Source organism: Narcine bancroftii, chromosome 10 (genome assembly GCF_036971445.1).
Source record: "Narcine bancroftii isolate sNarBan1 chromosome 10, sNarBan1.hap1, whole genome shotgun sequence".
NCBI lineage: Eukaryota > Metazoa > Chordata > Chondrichthyes > Torpediniformes > Narcinidae > Narcine > Narcine bancroftii.
Genome location: NC_091478.1, coordinates 105,788,277 through 105,805,826, shown reverse-complemented (window position 1 = coordinate 105,805,826; position 17,550 = coordinate 105,788,277). Strand labels below are relative to the sequence as shown.

Sequence of the window (17,550 nt, the reverse complement as noted above, 5' to 3'; positions counted from 1 at the left end):
AGAGGAATCTGGTTGAAGTTACGAAAAAAAATATTTCATTAGACAAGTGACTTAGTGCTAAGTGATTAGATGGGGAAGAATTTGGTAAGTGTGTCCAGGAAAATTTTCTAAAGCAATATGTTAATGACCCCATTTGAAAAGGGGCTACACTCAACCTCGTACCGGGAAACAAGTGCGGAGCACTTGGGAACCAATGTACATAATTCCATTACTTTCAATAGTCCTACAAAATGTAGGACTAATCCTCGTTAAAACCCTAAAATGGGAACAAACTAACTTGAATGGCATTGGACAAGAACTTTCAAAAGTTAATTGGAAGTGGAAACCTTGCCACATTTGTATGGGTTGCGAAGTTCGAAGGAGGACAGATAATGTAGCCTTGTCCTGCAGTGCTATTGTGCTCTACTATAGGTCCTTATCCCTTTATCTATCATTCTGAAAACCAAATTTTTTTTACTGCATCTATAGTATATTTTCAAGTGTTCTAGTGAGAGTGGGGAGAGAGCAGCAGTGAGACTTGGGTGGGCGAGTGGCAGAGCCGCCGCAAACCCCTCACACTGAACTGGCGCTTGAAAGTCCCGTGTTGGTCCGCGTCGTTAATTAGTAGAACATGAGGGAATGCTTACTTTATAAGGGCCGAAACCTCTGCTGCTCACTGAATTTGAAGATTGTGAAAATGTCGAAAAGAGCTGCAGAGTGCCCTCCGGGTAACTGTGAGGAGGCGTTCTTGAGAGCACGGAAGCATGATCGTGGTGTACCGTCTTTCTGAAGATTATGGTGTGAGGACTACCCCCATATATGACTTAAGGAAAGTTGTTGAAGTTTTATAGTGATGACCAGAGACTAATGAGAAATAGGAAAACCTGGCATAAGGCAAAAAAATGCAGATATTGACTGTGTGCTGATTTAGTGGGTTCGACAAAGAAGTAGAAGTGTGTCACTGACTGGATTTCTTGTCCTGAAAATTCGATGCAGAACTGAATCTTGAAGGCGAGTGTGAATATGCATAGGGTTGGCTTCAGAAACGTAAGAAGCCAACACCCAAGATGTTTCAAAGGTTTAACAAGGTAAACTTATTATGCTAACAAGAAAGTATGGTTACCAGAGAAAAGTTTTCTGATTGGTTCAATAACCACTTCGTTCCAGCTCCGCCAGTGCATTGACGTGAGGCTGGACTGGAAGAACTGCAAAATGATATTGCTCCTCGACAACTCCGCACATCCCTTGCTGAAAAATAATGTTTTCGGCATTTACCTTCCCCTCCAATGTGACATTGTTAATACAGCTTGTGACCAAGGAATTTTACACTTAATGAAGACCAACTCTAAAGACTTTTTCTGAACGGCATGTATGATGCAGTCAACAGAGGCATTAGAATCAAAGACTTCCTGAAACATTTCATTCTTTAGGATGCCATTTATGCACTTGTTAATGCTTGGAAAAATGTAACTGAAACCACATTAATCAATGCTTGGCACAAACTCTAGCCTGCACCAATGTTTGCTAAAAATTAGTCTGCAGCTGTAAGACTTTGAAAGATTCCATGTCAGTGATGAGAGGAGGAGGATATCAAACCTCACTGCGAATGCCAAAAATGTTGCAGCAGAAAATCTAAATATATTCGAGGCAGCTGAACATTGATGACGATGTACCTGTTGTGCATTCCTTGAGTGATGGAGAAATTGCTGATGTGGTGTTCCATAATGATAAGCATGACCACAGTAGCGACGAGGAACCAGACACTGTGAACACTGGTGAAAGTTTCCTCGAGATGATGTGGTTAAAATGTGCGATCTGTTAACTGGTGGCATGCAACAACTTGCATCTATCACTGAGCATGTGATTACCATAACCGCGATGAATGTACTTTTAAAAGCTTACTTTGAGCTAGTTATGTTTGAAGTTTTAATGCATGTTTTACTTAAAAGCTTAAAAGCAGCAGCAGCGTGACTCGGGAGGGCAAATGGGGAGAGAGTGAGGAGAGAACACGGCTTGAAGAGCATGGAGGCCGAGCAGGGGCAAGGAGAGTTGGGCCGCTGGGGCTAGAGGGCCAAGGGACCTGGGTGCTGAGGTTCATGGCCTGCGAGGAAGGAGGAGAGAAGCGAGCCATTGCTGAGGAGGGGGTGGTGCTGGAGGGGAAGAAGCCGAAGGGACGCCGGGGAGTGGCTGAGCCTAAGCAACAGCAAGAGCTGCCCCCGAGGAAGGAGCAGGCGATGGAAGCCCCCTGGCAACCAAGCTGGTGCAGAGGAACCAGATGATGGGGAGTAGCCAAGCTGGGCTGGAAGGAGGCAGACATGTCTGCCCACTGCACAATGTCTTTCTTAAGTCCATTAGGCCATTACACTTGACCATTGCTCTAATGGAGGGATGGGACAGGTTGTGAACTTCATCAAAAAGGCGCTGTCTCCAAGATGCTGGGACTACCGGCCTGGGGTAGCAAAGCAGACTTGGCTGCCTAGTTGTGGAGCCACATGTTGTATGTCTAGGTTTGTAATGGCAGTTGTTTGCCTGAACATCCAGGTTCACAGCCTGTGTACTTGCCAAGTCAGAGATATCGATGCCACCCTGGATATGATGCACTGCCTGTCTGGATAGCACATCAGTGACCTGGGATTGAGAGGCACTAGAGATTGAAGATGAGTTGGCGCATCGAATCATAGAATCTTGTTAATGTCTCAGAGGTCAAAATAAGGTTCAGCATTGAGGGTATGGTATGGGCTACCAATACCTCTGAGAGGAAAATTAATGGACACAGCCCAGTGCATACTTCCCACCGTTGAGAAAATTGACATGAAACAAGAGCATCAGAGCAGCACCAATCATCAGGAATTCACACGACCCAGGACATACTCTATTCTCACTGATGCCATCAAGAAAAAGGTATGGTGTCACAAGACTTGCATCACAAGACTCAGAAACAGTTGCTACCCCTCCACCATCAAACTACTAAACAACTGACTCAGAGACTAGTATGAGGACTCTTACTTTGAACATTATTTAAATATGACTTTTTTTCTGTATTTGCAGTCAGATTATTTACATTTCTCTCTTTTGGATATGTCTTTTTCTTGAGTACTGTTTAATGTTACTGATAAGTAAAAATTCTTCCTGGCCCGCAGGAAAAAGAATTTCAGGTTTATAATGTGATGTCATGTATGTATTCTGACAATAAATTTGAATTTGAACTTGAACTTTAAGTCCAACTCCTCATGTGTTAAACTGAGAAAAGGGTCCATTCAGAGCCTCCTTAAAAGTAAAAGTTTTGAAAGAAATTTTTGCTGTCAAAAAAAGACCAGTCAAAAAGGAAGAGATGCAGGGCTGAGACTTAAATTATTTTCTATCCTCTCGCAGCATTATGGGCACTGTTAGTACTAGTACCAGAATGGAGGTGGGGCAGTAGGTTGGCAGGCTGATGAAATGAGGACTTTCGTGCTGATGGTCACATGTTGGTGTCTTTATCTGAAAAGCGAGATCCAAGTTTGCTTCTTATAGCCTGGTGTGGAAAAGTGGTGCAGTGTCTGTAAACAGAAGGTCATTTCTACAGTTCAGCAGCAGCAGCTGGGATTGGAACAGGACAAGCTGGCAAGCTTGTGGAAAAACCCCATTTTGAAGATGGGTTGCGAGTTCTTAGTTCAGCCTGGTCAAAGCCCTTGTGGTCCATACAAGAGGAGAGGACTGGCTGCCTAATGTTTCACTTGAAATAAGAGAAATATAAAGGAACTCTGTGGTGACCTGAAAGAAAGAGGTTATCGTCTGGAAAACCCTGCTGGGACAGGTTTCTTCGGCAAGACACTGAAGTGGCTGATGAAAAGGAATCAGTTTGTGTCCAGTGAACAACCAGTCTCTCTCTGAAAACTGACAAGAACTTTCCTGAGTGGTAACCATTTACCTTTCAAGCACCAAAGCCTGGTGAACTTTATAAATGTTGAGTTCTGTGCACAGTATAAGAATTGCCTGCAGTCAGTGAACATGGAGGAGTGAGGTGAGATTGGTCTGTGAATCAAAGAACTTTTCTGAACTTACACACACATTGCATACATGTGCGCTTAGAATTAGAAGGGGGTTACGTTAATAGTTATAAGATAACGTTTGATCCTGTTTTCATGTTTAAAGATAATTAAAAGTAACATTTGTTTAAGTAACCATTTGTCTTGGTAAATTTCTGTTGCTGCTGGGTTTTGGGGTGGCTCCCCTACCAAGAAGAGCAGATATGTTGTTCTCCTTTAACTCCTCACCAGAAAGTACAGTGGATACAAGGATCATGTCAATCCAGAGGCTGTTTTTTCCAAAAGCTGTTCCATCTTCTCCAGACCCACTGTTTCTTGCATTTGATATGTGATAACAAATGGCAGCGCAGCAGGAGCTGCTCTAATGGCAGTGCTGCCATTGGTGTGGACCTGCGGAGAGCAGAGATGCAGAACTCCTCCATGGGGTCCAACCACCCAGTCTGACTGCCGTTTGGCCTGTACAGGCTTTAAATAGCCTTTTAAAGGAGCCTATATTGGTTTATTTTAAAATTCTGTGGCCACTGTGTCTGAGCCCAAGGTGATGGTGTCTATATTTTGCTGTGGCCACGAGTGTTTGCAGATTTGGTGAAGTGGAGGTTTGGTTCAGGGCACCAGAAAATGGGGAGACCACCCCCTATTTGAGAAGGAGATGACCCATGGGACAGTGACCATGGCGGCGGACCAGCGAGGAGCTTTGGGGCTGAAGAACACATAGACTGAGGGCTGTTGTTGACTTGAAGTGAGAAATCCATCCAGGCTGCGAGCTACTGGTAACTGCCGTCAAGAGACTTGCACCCAGGCTGCAGATTGCTAGCGACTGGCTAGAGACTAGATGAAGGGTACCTGGTAATGCAACCAAGATGCGAGAGGGTGTTGAGTGCGCTGAGGGTTGCCTGATCGTGTCAGAGGTTTGGATTTGAAGCTTGAGTTGCCATTGGTTTGGATAGTCTGTGTAGCTACGGAGTCTGTTGGAGCTCTGGAAGCGAATCTATGAACACTCAGTGACTACAGGGCTCTTGCTTCTCTTTCTCTGACTCTAAGGGGCCACGGGCAATTTCTGCTGATGGCTAATTCTATCTCCTTTACAATAGCATAGGAGAGATCTAGGAACAGACAAGTTAGAAAAGCATTCAATTGGAGTAAGGAGAATGATGAAACTATCAAGCAGGAAAATGGAAACTTAAATTGGGAAAAGATATTTTCAGGGAAAAGTACAGAAGAAATGTAGCAAATGTTCAGGGGATAGTTGTGTGGAGTTCTGCATAGGTACATTCCAATGAGACAGGGAAGTTATGGTAGTGTACAGAAACCGTGTTGTACAAAGGCTGTAATAAATCTAGTCAAGAAGAAAATAAAAACTCTCAAAATGTTCAGAGAGCTCGGTAATATTAGAGATCAGAAGATTATAAGGCTAACAGGCAGGCAGGATTAAGAAAAACTCCAAGCCATTTCATGAAGAATAAACGGATAAGATCTGAAAGAATAGGACCTATCAAGTGCGACAGTGGGAAAGTGCGTATGGAACTGGAGGAAATAGCAAAGGTACACTTAATGAAGACTTTGCTTTAGTATTCACTTTGGAAAAAGATTGGAGTGATGACTTGCAGCAGATAGATATTAAGAGAGAGGATGTGCTGGAGCTTTTGGAAAGCATGAAGCTTGATAAGTTGCCAGATGGGATAAGAAGTAACCCCCAGGCTACTAAGGGAGGCAAGAGAGGAGATTACTGAGCCTCCGGCAATGATCTTTGAATCATTGACGTGGATGAGAGAGGTTCCTGAGGATTGGAGAGTTGCGGATGTTGTCCCTTTATTCAAGAAAGGGAGTAGAGCTAGTCCAGGAAATTATAGACCAGTGAGTCGAGTCTTACTTCAGTGGTTGGTAAGTTGATGGAGAAGATTTATGAACCTTTGGAGAGGCATAATATGATTAGGAATAGTCAGCATGGCTTTGTTAAGGACAGATCGTGCCTTATGAGCCTGATAGAATTTTTTGAGGATGTGATGAAACACATTGATGAAGGAAGAGAAGTCAATGTAGTGTACATGGATTTCAGCAAGGCATTTAATAAGGTACCCCATTGAAAAAATAAGGCGGCAGGGGATCCAGGGGGGCATTGCTTTGTGGATCCAGAATTGGCCTGCCCATAGAAAGCAAAGAGTGGTTGTAGATGGGTCCCTCGAGGAAATGAGGCCTCAGCAAGGAACAAACTCATGACCCCTGGTTTACAAGACCAGTGAGCTATAGGGTTATGTTCAGCACCTCTGTGGACTGTGCTGTAGGTTTTATGTTTTTTAAACTCCTGTTCATTCTTTATCCCCCTATCCCCAGTCCCCATCTTGTATTGTAGGATGGGAATGAAGGGATATCAGTGGAATATTTAAAGAGATGAGCTGGAACTTCTCAAATCATTTTACCTACGCCAGAAACATTAGGTATTAGATGCATATTCCAGTCCAATTTCTCAGTTGTGCTCAGAGAGGAAATGCCAAAGAAAATAATGGCCACTTCATTCTTTATTGATCCCCTGGTGATTATAGAGTAAAAACCTGGAGCTCCTGCAGCATTTCTGGGGTGTTTCAACTACAATCACAGAGTCTGCAGACTCAGTTGACATGAGACTGCAGATGGTGTTCGAATTCAATTCTGCTGGCAGCTCACAGCTCCACATGGGAATCCAGTCATCTGGAAGTAAATCTGGAGACATCTTCAGCTTTCAGCAGTTTTAGAGACACGCCACTCTGAATATTTCACCTCCACTGATACTATCATGGGCAGATGATGGTACAAGTCGGTTGGTGATCTTGAGATCAAGTTGGATTTCCCCACTTTTAGCACCCACAACTTGGTGTGTGGCCGTGTGAGTGAGCGCCGCCTCCCCTCTCCCTCGTGCCTGCCTATTTTTGCTTCGAGCTGACCCGATGCCCAGAACCGAAGCGTGACTGGCTGAGCTTCTCCAGCCCTATCGTGTGTTGCGCTCATCCTCGGTGTCTGGTTAATCCCTTAGGTCTGCCTTCTCAGAAGGGGAGTGGCTCGCTGGCTTGGAGACAGCGCAAGAGCTGAAGGCTCGGCGTCGAACGAACTTGGATCGCTGGAAGCATTTGGAAATGATGTGGCTGGTGTCCATCGCGGCAGCCTTTCTTTGCCTCTACGTGGTGAGCCTGGTGCTTCGGGCAGAGCCTGAACCGCTGAAGGGGCGCTACGCAGTCCCAGGTCGACTTCACACGTTGAAAAAGGTACTGGTTTGGTGTCTATACTATTATCGCCTGCTGCGAGCGAGGAGCAACTCCACGGCCGATGGCAAACGACAGGCGATGGGGCTGGGTTGCCGCAAAGGGGCCACTCGGGCTGAGGACGGAGTGGCTGGAGGTGGCAGGGGGCTGAGCAAACGTTCCCAACTCTCCCTGGAAGAACTGGAGCTCGTCCAAGAGTTAGTGTGCGATCCCAATGTAAGTTTTTCTTGGAATCTAGAATCTCACGGAAGTTTGATTTTAAAAAAACTATCTGGAACAGCTTCCCGTCATTGTAGTAAATTCACGGAATTGCTGGAGAAGCTCAGCAGGTCCTGCAGCGCCCTGAGCACGAAAGGTTGGTGACATCGCTTGGCCTCCTCTGGACGCTGCGGGTCCTGCTGAGTTTCTCCAGCAATTCTGTGCATTTATTTCATTTTCTGGGTTTGACTTATAAATGCACCGTGCTCGTATGGATGGGAGGGAATATCCACCCTGCATGACTCCCTTGCGGTCAGGCCAGGAAGCCACAAAGTCTCGATGGCCTTGAAGTCCTGGACGGCAGCTGCTTTGAGGGTGTGGACATCAAGCAGAAAGTAGGGGTGGAACAAAGTTTCAAGTCACTGGAGTTGATTCTCCAGTCACCCTCAGTTCTGTTTTCCTGCACTGTGTAGTGATGTGCTCCAATCCTCGCTGACTTGCTTTTATTTTTAAATGTGAACGTGACAATATGGGATGCCAATGTAGTGGTTACCTTGTGTTCAATTTTTTAAATGTATTGTTTCCCTATTGCACAGTCGATTTGTTTATATTTCTCTTTTGTATATGTAACTTTTAAGTAGAATTACACTGCCTATAAATAGGCTGGCAGGAATAACATCTCAAGTGTTTGATGTTGTGACTATAAATTTGAACTTTGACCAATACTCTATCTGTTCTCTCCGCCCACACTGTTCTGCAATTTAAACCTACTTATCTTGCTTACTCCTGTATCGGTTCTGCACAATTGCTCAGCAAAAGATGACCTTGGGTAAGGGGTCGTACCTGTTCAACCTCCCAATCACCATCATATGAAACCATGGATTTCAGATGGTGGATGGATTTTAGGAGGCACATTCGACAAATTGGAATTTACGGTTGTCAAACCAAAAACACTGAGCGGATGAATTTACTGATCAATGGCCAGGGTGACCCGTCCATTATGGACACTGCAACTGAAGAAGGCAACAGGAAATCACTTCAGTATTGTTCACTTGTATAATCATGAACTGAAAATTGACTGTGGTCTCAGCTCAAAGATGGAGCCTTCACCAAAAAAGAACAGGGGAGACCACAATTTCAATTCGGAGGGTCAGAGATCATGATGGATGGAGAGACATGATCGCTCACACCGAACAGCAAGACACCAGAATGATGGTCTTGCTTTCCTGTTTTGATGAAAGTTTAAATCTGAAATGTCAATCTCTAACTCTAAATCAGATACGGTCTGACTTGCAGAGTTTTGTTTGTGGGAATTCAGAGGAGTTACAGGAAACTGTAAACATGGTCATTTTTTGCTAGCTTTGATAGAGTTATGCATAATCCCATCGAGACTAAGCCATTAAGTTCTTCAGGAAGTGGCACTTTTAATTGGCTATCGGCTTGCTCTTTCTATTGTGGCCTTCCTGAATTCCTCAACCATTCGAACAAGCAGTTTCCATCAACTTTAACTAATCTTCAGAATTTTGACAGAATTTAGACTTTTGTAGAAAAATATCAATGAATTCTAATAAGCTGTACTCATTTAGCAAACCGATTGAGTTCCATTTCACTCTTCAATCATACTTCATAGAAGGTAAGTGCAGCTCACCAAGTTTCTTATTTCACAACTGTATCTTCTTGGTCTCTGTTCTTGTGCAAGAGAAACTGTTCTTGGTAGTTCACTGCCTCCATTTTGTTGTTAATGAAAGCCTATAGGTTTCTATATAATTTCTAGTCATTCAAAGTAATTGATGGTGCGTCAATTTAAATAAAAAGTGTTTTTTGGATAATGGAGCAAATTTAGAAACCAGAAAAGCTGGAACTTGACCCACAATCGCATCCGACAGCTTCGAATTTTGGGTGCTTTGCTTTGAAGCATTCCTGCAGGCCTCTACTATCATTCGATCCAAGAATGACAGACTGCAAATACTATATTCCCTGGTCAGGCCTCTGGTATATTTGAGGATCAGCAATGCCGAGTCATACCTAGAGGCGATGGAAATACTGAAAAGCCAGTATCAGAGGAAGGTAAATGAGGTCCATGTTAAGCATCTGCTGGCTACCTGAAAACCGTGACCTGGGGAATCGAGTGCAGAGTACCTTTGGGCCCTACGAGCTCTCGGACAGGCCTGCGGCTGCAAGGCCATGGCGGCCGCAGTGAACACGGATGACTTGTGTTGTGAGCATTAGATCCAGCTACATCTGGCAGAAACTGTTGGAGCAGGGTGCACTCAACTTACAGAGGGCAGTTGAACTAGCCTACTTGGCTGAAAATGCAGCCGCCTTGCAGTTACTGCCATCTTGGGATGTGGGAGGGCCGCAAGCCTGCAGAACACCGCCACTGCCACGTCCTGCCTGCAACCCCACCACGACCGCTGTACTCTGCGAGCACCCAAAGTCTTACTTCTGCGGCCTGTACAAGCACTCTAGAAAATGCTGCCCGGCAAAAGACGCGGTTTTGTTCTAGTTATGGAAAGAAAGGGCATTATGCAAAGGTGTGGAAATCCAGCAGTACTGTATGTGGACTGCCATATTGGACACCACCATCTCGAGATTGAACATTCCACCATTTCTACAGAGTCTGACAGCGGTTGAACACTGACCTCCATCATGCTGGATCAAGGAGGCCATCACCAACTCGCCAGATTGATGATGGACATCGAGCTGCCTGTTTGTTAGTGGGATTATGGAGAGCTTTATCCACCCTGCATTACTCCCTTGCGGTAAGGCCAGGAAGCCACAAAGTCTCGATGCCCTTGAAGTCCTGTACGGCAGATGTTAGTGGCTACTGTGTATTGACTGATGATGCTGGGCACAGAATATAAAGTCTTTAAAATCTCATGATGCCACAACTCTGTGTTGCTATGCTGTTGGGGCTGGACTTTCAATGCCACCTTAAAAGTGTGATGAAGAAGTACAATTGGCCCCATCTCTCCATCAGGATCACCCCTCCACTACTGTTTGCTAACCTCAGCCTTATCTGTAAACCCGTTGCCACCTAAAGTAGGCAATACAGTGCCGGGGACGAGGCCTTCCTTCATTAGGTTGGAGGTGTGGTGGCTACTGAATGAGGGGATCATTGAACCCAACAACAGCCCCTGGAGAGCCTAAGTGGTGGTGATAAAGAATGGGGAGAAACACAGAATGGTCATTTACTACAGTCAGATCATTAATAGATATACACAGCTGGGTGCGTGCCCCTTTCCCTGCATATCCAACATGGTAAATCAAATGGCTGAATATCGGGTATTCTCCACTATTAATTTAAAGTCGGTATACCACCAGCTCCCTATCCGCCCGGAGGATTGTCAAAATACTGCCATTGAGGCAGGTGGCTGCCTCTACCATTTCCTGAGGGTTCCCTTTGGTGTCACTAACAGGACTTTGGTCTTCCAGAGGGAGATGGACCGAATGGTAGACTGGCACGAGCTGCAGGCCACATTCCCATATCTGGACAACATCACCATTTGTGACCATGACCCACAGGATCATGACGCTAATCTCCAAAAATTTCTCCAGACCGCCAAACTCCTCAACCTCGCATGCAATGTGTATTTTGCACTACCGGCCTTGCTGTCTTTGTGCTGTGTTGTATAGAACTGAGTAATTGGTCCACTCTGACCGTATCCACCCTCTTTTGGAACTCTCCCTTCCCCACAGCCTCAAAGCTCTGAAAATGTGCCTGGGCTGCTTCTTTGATTATGCCAATGGGTCCCCAATTATAAGAACAAGGCCTGCCCTCTCGTCAAATCTACCTCTTTTTCCCCTGATGTCAGAGGTCTGTGCATCCTTTAGCTGCATCAAGACGGACATTGCCAAGGCTGCGGATGAATCCTCTCTGTTCCAGGTGGAGAGCAACGAGTCGAATGTTGCCCTTGCCACCACCTTTAACCAGGTGGACAGACCCGTATCCTTTTTTCTTGCACCCTCCAAGGCCCTGAAATTTGACATTCCTCTATCATGAAGGAGGCCAAAGCCATTGTTAAGGCAGTACGACACTGGAGACGCTACTTTTCCAGCAAACAATTTACCTTGCTGACTGACCAACAGGCATTGTGGCTTTCTTGTTCAACAAACAGCAGTGAGGTAAAATCAAAAACGATAAGATATTGAGGGAGAATTGATCTGTCCACCTACAATTATGATATCTTGTACTGGCCCGGGATACTCAATGAGCTCAAAGATGCCCTATCCCGCGGAACATGTACCAGCACACAAATAGACTGGTCACAAGCCCTCCACAGCGAACTCTATCACCCTGGGGACACCAGGTTCTTCCACTTTATCAAATCCCGCAACTTACTCCATCGAGGAGATCAGGACCATGACCAGAAACTGTCAGGTCTGTACAAGAGCAAACCGCACTTCTATCGACCAGACAGAACACATCTGATAAAGACTACCCACCCCTTTGAATATCTGAGCATTGATTTCAAAGGCCCCCTCCCTCCATTATTGATGAGTACTCATGTTTCCTATTCACCATCAAGGCCTGTTCAAATACCCCTGCTAAATCCATAGTGATTGGGGGTTCTCTTTTATGAGTGACGAACTGCGTCAATGTCTGCTGGCTGAAGGCATCCCCATGAGCATAACCACCATTTACAACCCCCAAGGGAACGTGCAGGTGGAAAGGGAGAATGCTATTCTCTGCAAGGCCATCCTCCTAGCCCTGAAGTCTAGAGGTCTCCCGCTGGCCAGATGTGCTCCCCGATGAGCTCAACTCAGTCAGATCACTTCTAAGTACCACCATCAATGCCACTCCATATGAAAAAATGCTTTCCTTCCCTAGGAAGTCTAGTTCAGGGACCACACTGCCATTCTGGCTGATATCTCCAGGGTCAGTCCTATTGTGGATGCATGTGAGGAGCCATGTCTCGTCTCACTGGTAAGGGTCCATCTCCTCCACACCAACCCCCAATTTGCCTATGTGGCGTACCCTTTCTGGCACGAGGACACAATCTCCTTTCGGGACCTGGCTTCATCAGGAGTCCCTGAGACCATTCCTGACCACCTCGCACCCCCTTCACCTACCGCTACCCATGATGCGCTAGGTCCATGGCATGTTACCTCAGCCCCAGATCCATCGCCATACATCCACCAAGCCGATGCTGACAACAACATACAGGTGATCTTGACCGTCCAGGATCCAAAAGCTGCACCGCAGCCAGTGCTACATCGGTGGCAGAGGCAGACCAGACCACCCAAAAGATTCAATTTGTAAGAACATTTAATTCACTTTACCCAGCCAGACTCTTTCTAAAATGAGAGGTGAATGTGGTAAACCACTGTATGTATGTTTTGGCTGCATTAGTACTTGTTATGTGACCCACGTCTCCAGAATGGAGGACCATCGCCTTCCCAAGATCGTGTTATATGGCGAGCTCTCCACTGGCCACCGTGACAGAGGTGCACCAAAGAAGAGGTACAAGGACTGCCTAAAGAAATCTCTTGGTGCCTGCCACATTGACCGCCGCCAGTGGGCTGATCTCGCCTCAAACCGTGCATCTTGGCGCCTCACAGTTTGGCGGGCAGCAACCTCCTTTGAAGAAGACCGCAGAGCCCACCTCACTGACAAAAGGCAAAGGAGGAAAAACCCAACACCCAACCCCAACCAACCAATTTTCCCCTGCAACCGTGTCTGCCTGTCCCGCATCGGACTTGTCAGCCACAAACGAGCCTGCAGCTGACGTGGACTTTTTTTACCCCCTCCATAAATCTTCGTCCGCGAAGCCAAGCCAAAGAAGTACTTGTTATACATGCCCCTTGCTGACTGTGCCTGTGGCTCCTCCCACACATTCCTAAATAAAGGTGACTGTGCCACAGCTCCCTCCTCAGTCCAGGATAGTCAACCAGCATGGACGTGCCTCCATTCTGTTGTTAATAAAAGCCTATCAGTTTCTATATAAATTTTAATTTCTCGAAGTAATTGATGGTGCATCAATCTCGTCCTTGAGAATTGACTCGAATAACTTTCCAACTATCGATGTCGTAGACTAATAGGCCTGTAATTTCCTTTTTTATACCTCCCTCCTTTCTTAAACAGTGGAACTACATTTGCAACCTTCCAGTCCTCCAGAACCATGCCAGAGTCTATTGATTCCTGGAAAATCATTTCCAATGACTCCACAATCTCTAGAGCCTCCTCCTTCAGAACCCGTGAGTGCACCTTAACCAGTCCTGGAGACAGCTATCTTCATCTCTCTAGTAATCTTGACTCTACTTAATTCTATTCCCTGAGACCTCTGACTATCAAGTATATTACAAATGTCTTCCATAGTGAAGACTGATATAAAATACACATTTTGTTACCCATTATAATTTCTCCAGCATTATTTTCAATCTGTCCTATATCTACCAATGGCTCTCTTTTACTCATTATATATTTTTTAAAAAAGCTCAGTATCCTTTTGTATGTTATTTTCCAACTTCCTTTCATAATTCATCCTTTATTTTCTAATGACTTTCTTTCTCTTTCTGCAAATTTTTAAGTTTCCCAGTCCTCCGTTTTCCCACTAAGTTTTGCTTCCTTGTTTGCCCTCCCTTTTGTTTTTATTTCAGCCTTAACCTCTCGTTAGTCACATTTGTGCCATTTTTCCATTCATACTTTTCTTTTTTCTTGGAATATATCTATCCTGCACTTATGTTATTTCTTGAAGAAATATCATCCAATTCTGTTCTGCTATCCCTCCATCCAGCTTACTTTTCCAGTCAACTTGGGCCAGTTCCCCTCTTATACCTTTGTTCCACTGAAGTATTGACATACCTGATATCAGCTTCTCTTTTTCAAAATTGAAACTGAATTCAATCCTATTATGATCTCTACTCCCCAAGGGTTCCATTACCTTTAGTTCCCCAATCACCTCACGTTCATTATACAGCACCCAATCCAAAACCACTGATCCCCCTGGTGGGCTTATCGACAAGCTACTCCAAAAGAACATTCTGTAGGCATTCTACAAACTCTCTCTTCTGAGATCTAGAACCTTCCTGACTTTTCCCAATTCCCTTTCATGTTAAGATCCACCATAATTATTTTGACATTTTCCTTCTGACACGTTTTTTCTATTTCCAGCAGTAACTTGTAGTCCACCTCCCGGCTGCTGTTTGGGGGCCTGTATATAACTGCTATTTAGGGTTCTTTTACCCTTACCATTTCTTAACTCCACCTATAAGGATTATTAAGGATTATACCACTTCTGACCCTATATCCCTTCTTTCTAGTGATTTAATATCATTGCTTAAAATCCGAGATACTCAAAATTAATGTTGTGTTGACTCTTTGGGTAAACAAATGCACTAATTATTGATTAATAGAATAAATGTGTCGACAGATAGCAGGGAGAAAAGTGTCCAAAAATGCCACTTCAAGGCCTTTTAGCCTCAAGCTCATTTCTGAGAAAGTATAATCACGTTAATTGATAATTAAGGCAACATAATTTCAGTACAGTTCAATGATCCTTCAGGAGATAGTGGTTCAGAATAGTTTGTTACAATGAAGTTACAGGAACAACTTAATTGCATGTTTAAAAAGCAATGTTTTCCCCACTCTGATTATCTTCCTCATCCAGTCATAGTGAGGCCTCATTACGCATGTGTGCTGCCAATTTTCTGATAAGTTAATAGGTGTTGCTCCATCTAGCTGAATGTACTTGGAACAATTAATATTCATAGCAGAATTAAAATAAAAAGTTTTTTGACCTTAGAAAATACCGGTAATATCTCCTATCCTCTAATCTCTAAAAAGAAACCGTGTAATAAAACAGAAGCATCGACGGTTAGTGTTATTAAAGGAAGCATCACACATGTTTTTAGGGTACATAAATGATGCAAAGAGTTTATTTTTCACTTCTTGCTGGAACCTTAGATTCCTCCAAAGGCATAGGATTTCTTCCTGAAACAGATATTATACAATGATTCTGAATGCAACGTGACTGACAAGGGGATGATCTTCAATTAGAAAGAGAAGTAGATAAACCAAGACTTTGCCCTCTGGAGCATGGGAGGCTGAGGAGTGACTTTGTATGTAAATAAAATTGGAGGGGGGAAGGTGGCATAGATAAGGTGAATGGTCAGTCTTTTTTTTCCCCAGAGCCCAAAAATTTAAGGTATGGGTTTATAGTAAGAGGGAAAAGATTAAAAAAGGACCTGAAGGACAATTTTTCAACACAGGTGATGGGTATATGGAATGAGGTGCCAGAGATCAAATGGTACAGTTACAGTGTTTAAAAGACACTGTAAATCTATGATTCTGTGATCCCTTACTCAGGTATGTTTTCAGGTTTGTAGCAATGTTTAGCCTTCAAGAAGCTGCATTTAGGATTAGACTTTTTCGATAAGTGTAGCTCATTTTTGTAGTTCAGTCTCAAATCTGGCTGAAAGCGTAATGATAATGAGTTTATATCATCATTCAATGTACATCTGCACTAAATCAGAATCAGGATTTATTGTCATGAACAAGTCCTGAAATTTGGTGTTTTGTGGCAGCGTCACAGTGAAAATATACATATTATAACCATCTTATAACACTATTAAAAATAAAATAATAGTGAATGAAAAGGCAGTGCCTTTAGTTTACTGATTATTTTGGGATCTGATGGCAGCGGGGAAGAGGCTGTCCTTGTGCCGCTGAGTGCTGGTCTTTATGCTCCTGTACCTTTTCCCTGATGGTAGCAGAGTGAAGAGGGCATGGCCTTTGAGGAGAGAGGCTCCTTTTTTAAGATACCACCTCATGTAGATATCCTTGATGGACTGAAGTCTGGTGCCTGTGATGTTGCAGGCCAAGATAAAAACCCTCTAGAGCACACATGTCAAACTCAGGCCCGCGGGCCAAATTTGGCCCGTGATATAATTATATTTGGCCCTCAAGATCATATCAAATATGTATTAGAGCTGGCCCGCTGGCTGCCGCGCCAGTATAATGCATGCACAGCTAATACTACAAATCTCAGAATGCTTTGCAAATTCCTTGGCACCGGCCTGTCAGCCCGCTAATCGCCCCCACCTCCTCTCTTTACTTTCATTAGTATCTGTGACCTGTCGCCTAACTCACATGTAATAAACCCCTTATGAAAAATGGCCAAACGAAAGACAGAAAACAGGACCTTTCAAGACAGGTGGGAGGAAAACTCTGACCCCAGAGTTTGATGAACTTGCATCTAAGAAGAGATGCCAAGTATCTGGTTTAGACCAAGGTGCATCAGAGTAAATCATTGTGTAGCAAGCTAAGCTTGGATTAATATTTTCTTTGGTTAACTTTGGACTGTTCATAGTTGAATGATTGGATTTTCATTAAAGCAAGTTGTTATTTTTTTGACTTGTTGGCTTATGAAAAAAAAATACATTTAAAAGGAGCTTAAAGACTATAGAGAAATATTATTTATTGAATATTTTATTTCTCATTTGTTAATGCTTCTTCTGGAAAGAGTTTAACCAAAACTATTATTAAACATTTATTTTAATAAGAAAAAGTTTAACATTACATATGTTGAAAGAACAGAAAACATGCAGATGTTGTTGAAAATTTTCAATAAATATTTAGTTTGGCCCACGACTTAGTCCAAGTTTTTAATTTTGGCCCTTTGTGAATTTGAGTTTGACACCCCTGCTCTAGATTTTATTCTTGTCCTAAGAGTCGGTGCCTGCATAACAGGCAGTGATCCAACCAGCCAGAATGATCTCCACAGTACACCTGTAGAAGTTTTTAAGAGTCTTTGGTGACATACCAAATTTCCTCAATCACCTCACAAGGTATAGCCACTGGCGAGCCCTCCTTGTGATTGCATCAATGTGAAGGCTCCAGGAAAGATCCTCAGAGATGTTGACACCCGGGAACTTGAAGTTCTTGACCCTCTCCACTACTAAGCCCTCGATGAGGATTGGGTCGTGTTCCCCTGACTTTCTCCTGAAGTTCACCATCATCTCCTGAGTATTGACCGCAAGGTTGTTGTCGTTTTTGATTCTGCCGACAGCTGTTGTGTTACCGGCAAACCTGTAGATGGCATTGGAATTGTTCCTGGCCACACAGTCGTGAAGAGCCAGCGATATTGGATCTGCCATGGAGCGATTATGAC

General features: G+C 44.1%; 2 protein-coding genes across 3 annotated transcripts in view; one reads left to right on the top strand and one right to left on the bottom strand.

Annotated features, from left to right (window-relative positions):
- Positions 1-17,550, bottom strand: part of zdhhc7 (zinc finger DHHC-type palmitoyltransferase 7) — a 173,150-nt gene that overhangs the window by 99,779 nt on the left and 55,821 nt on the right. The gene's annotated exons all lie outside the window — the stretch shown is intronic.
- Positions 6,960-17,550, top strand: part of LOC138745071 (rifampicin phosphotransferase-like) — a 140,375-nt gene continuing 129,784 nt past the window's right edge. The window contains exon 1 of the mRNA XM_069902142.1: positions 6,960-7,456. Coding sequence (XP_069758243.1) covers positions 7,115-7,456 — 342 coding nt within the window. The 5' untranslated portion in view covers positions 6,960-7,114. The remainder of the gene's footprint in view (positions 7,457-17,550) is intronic.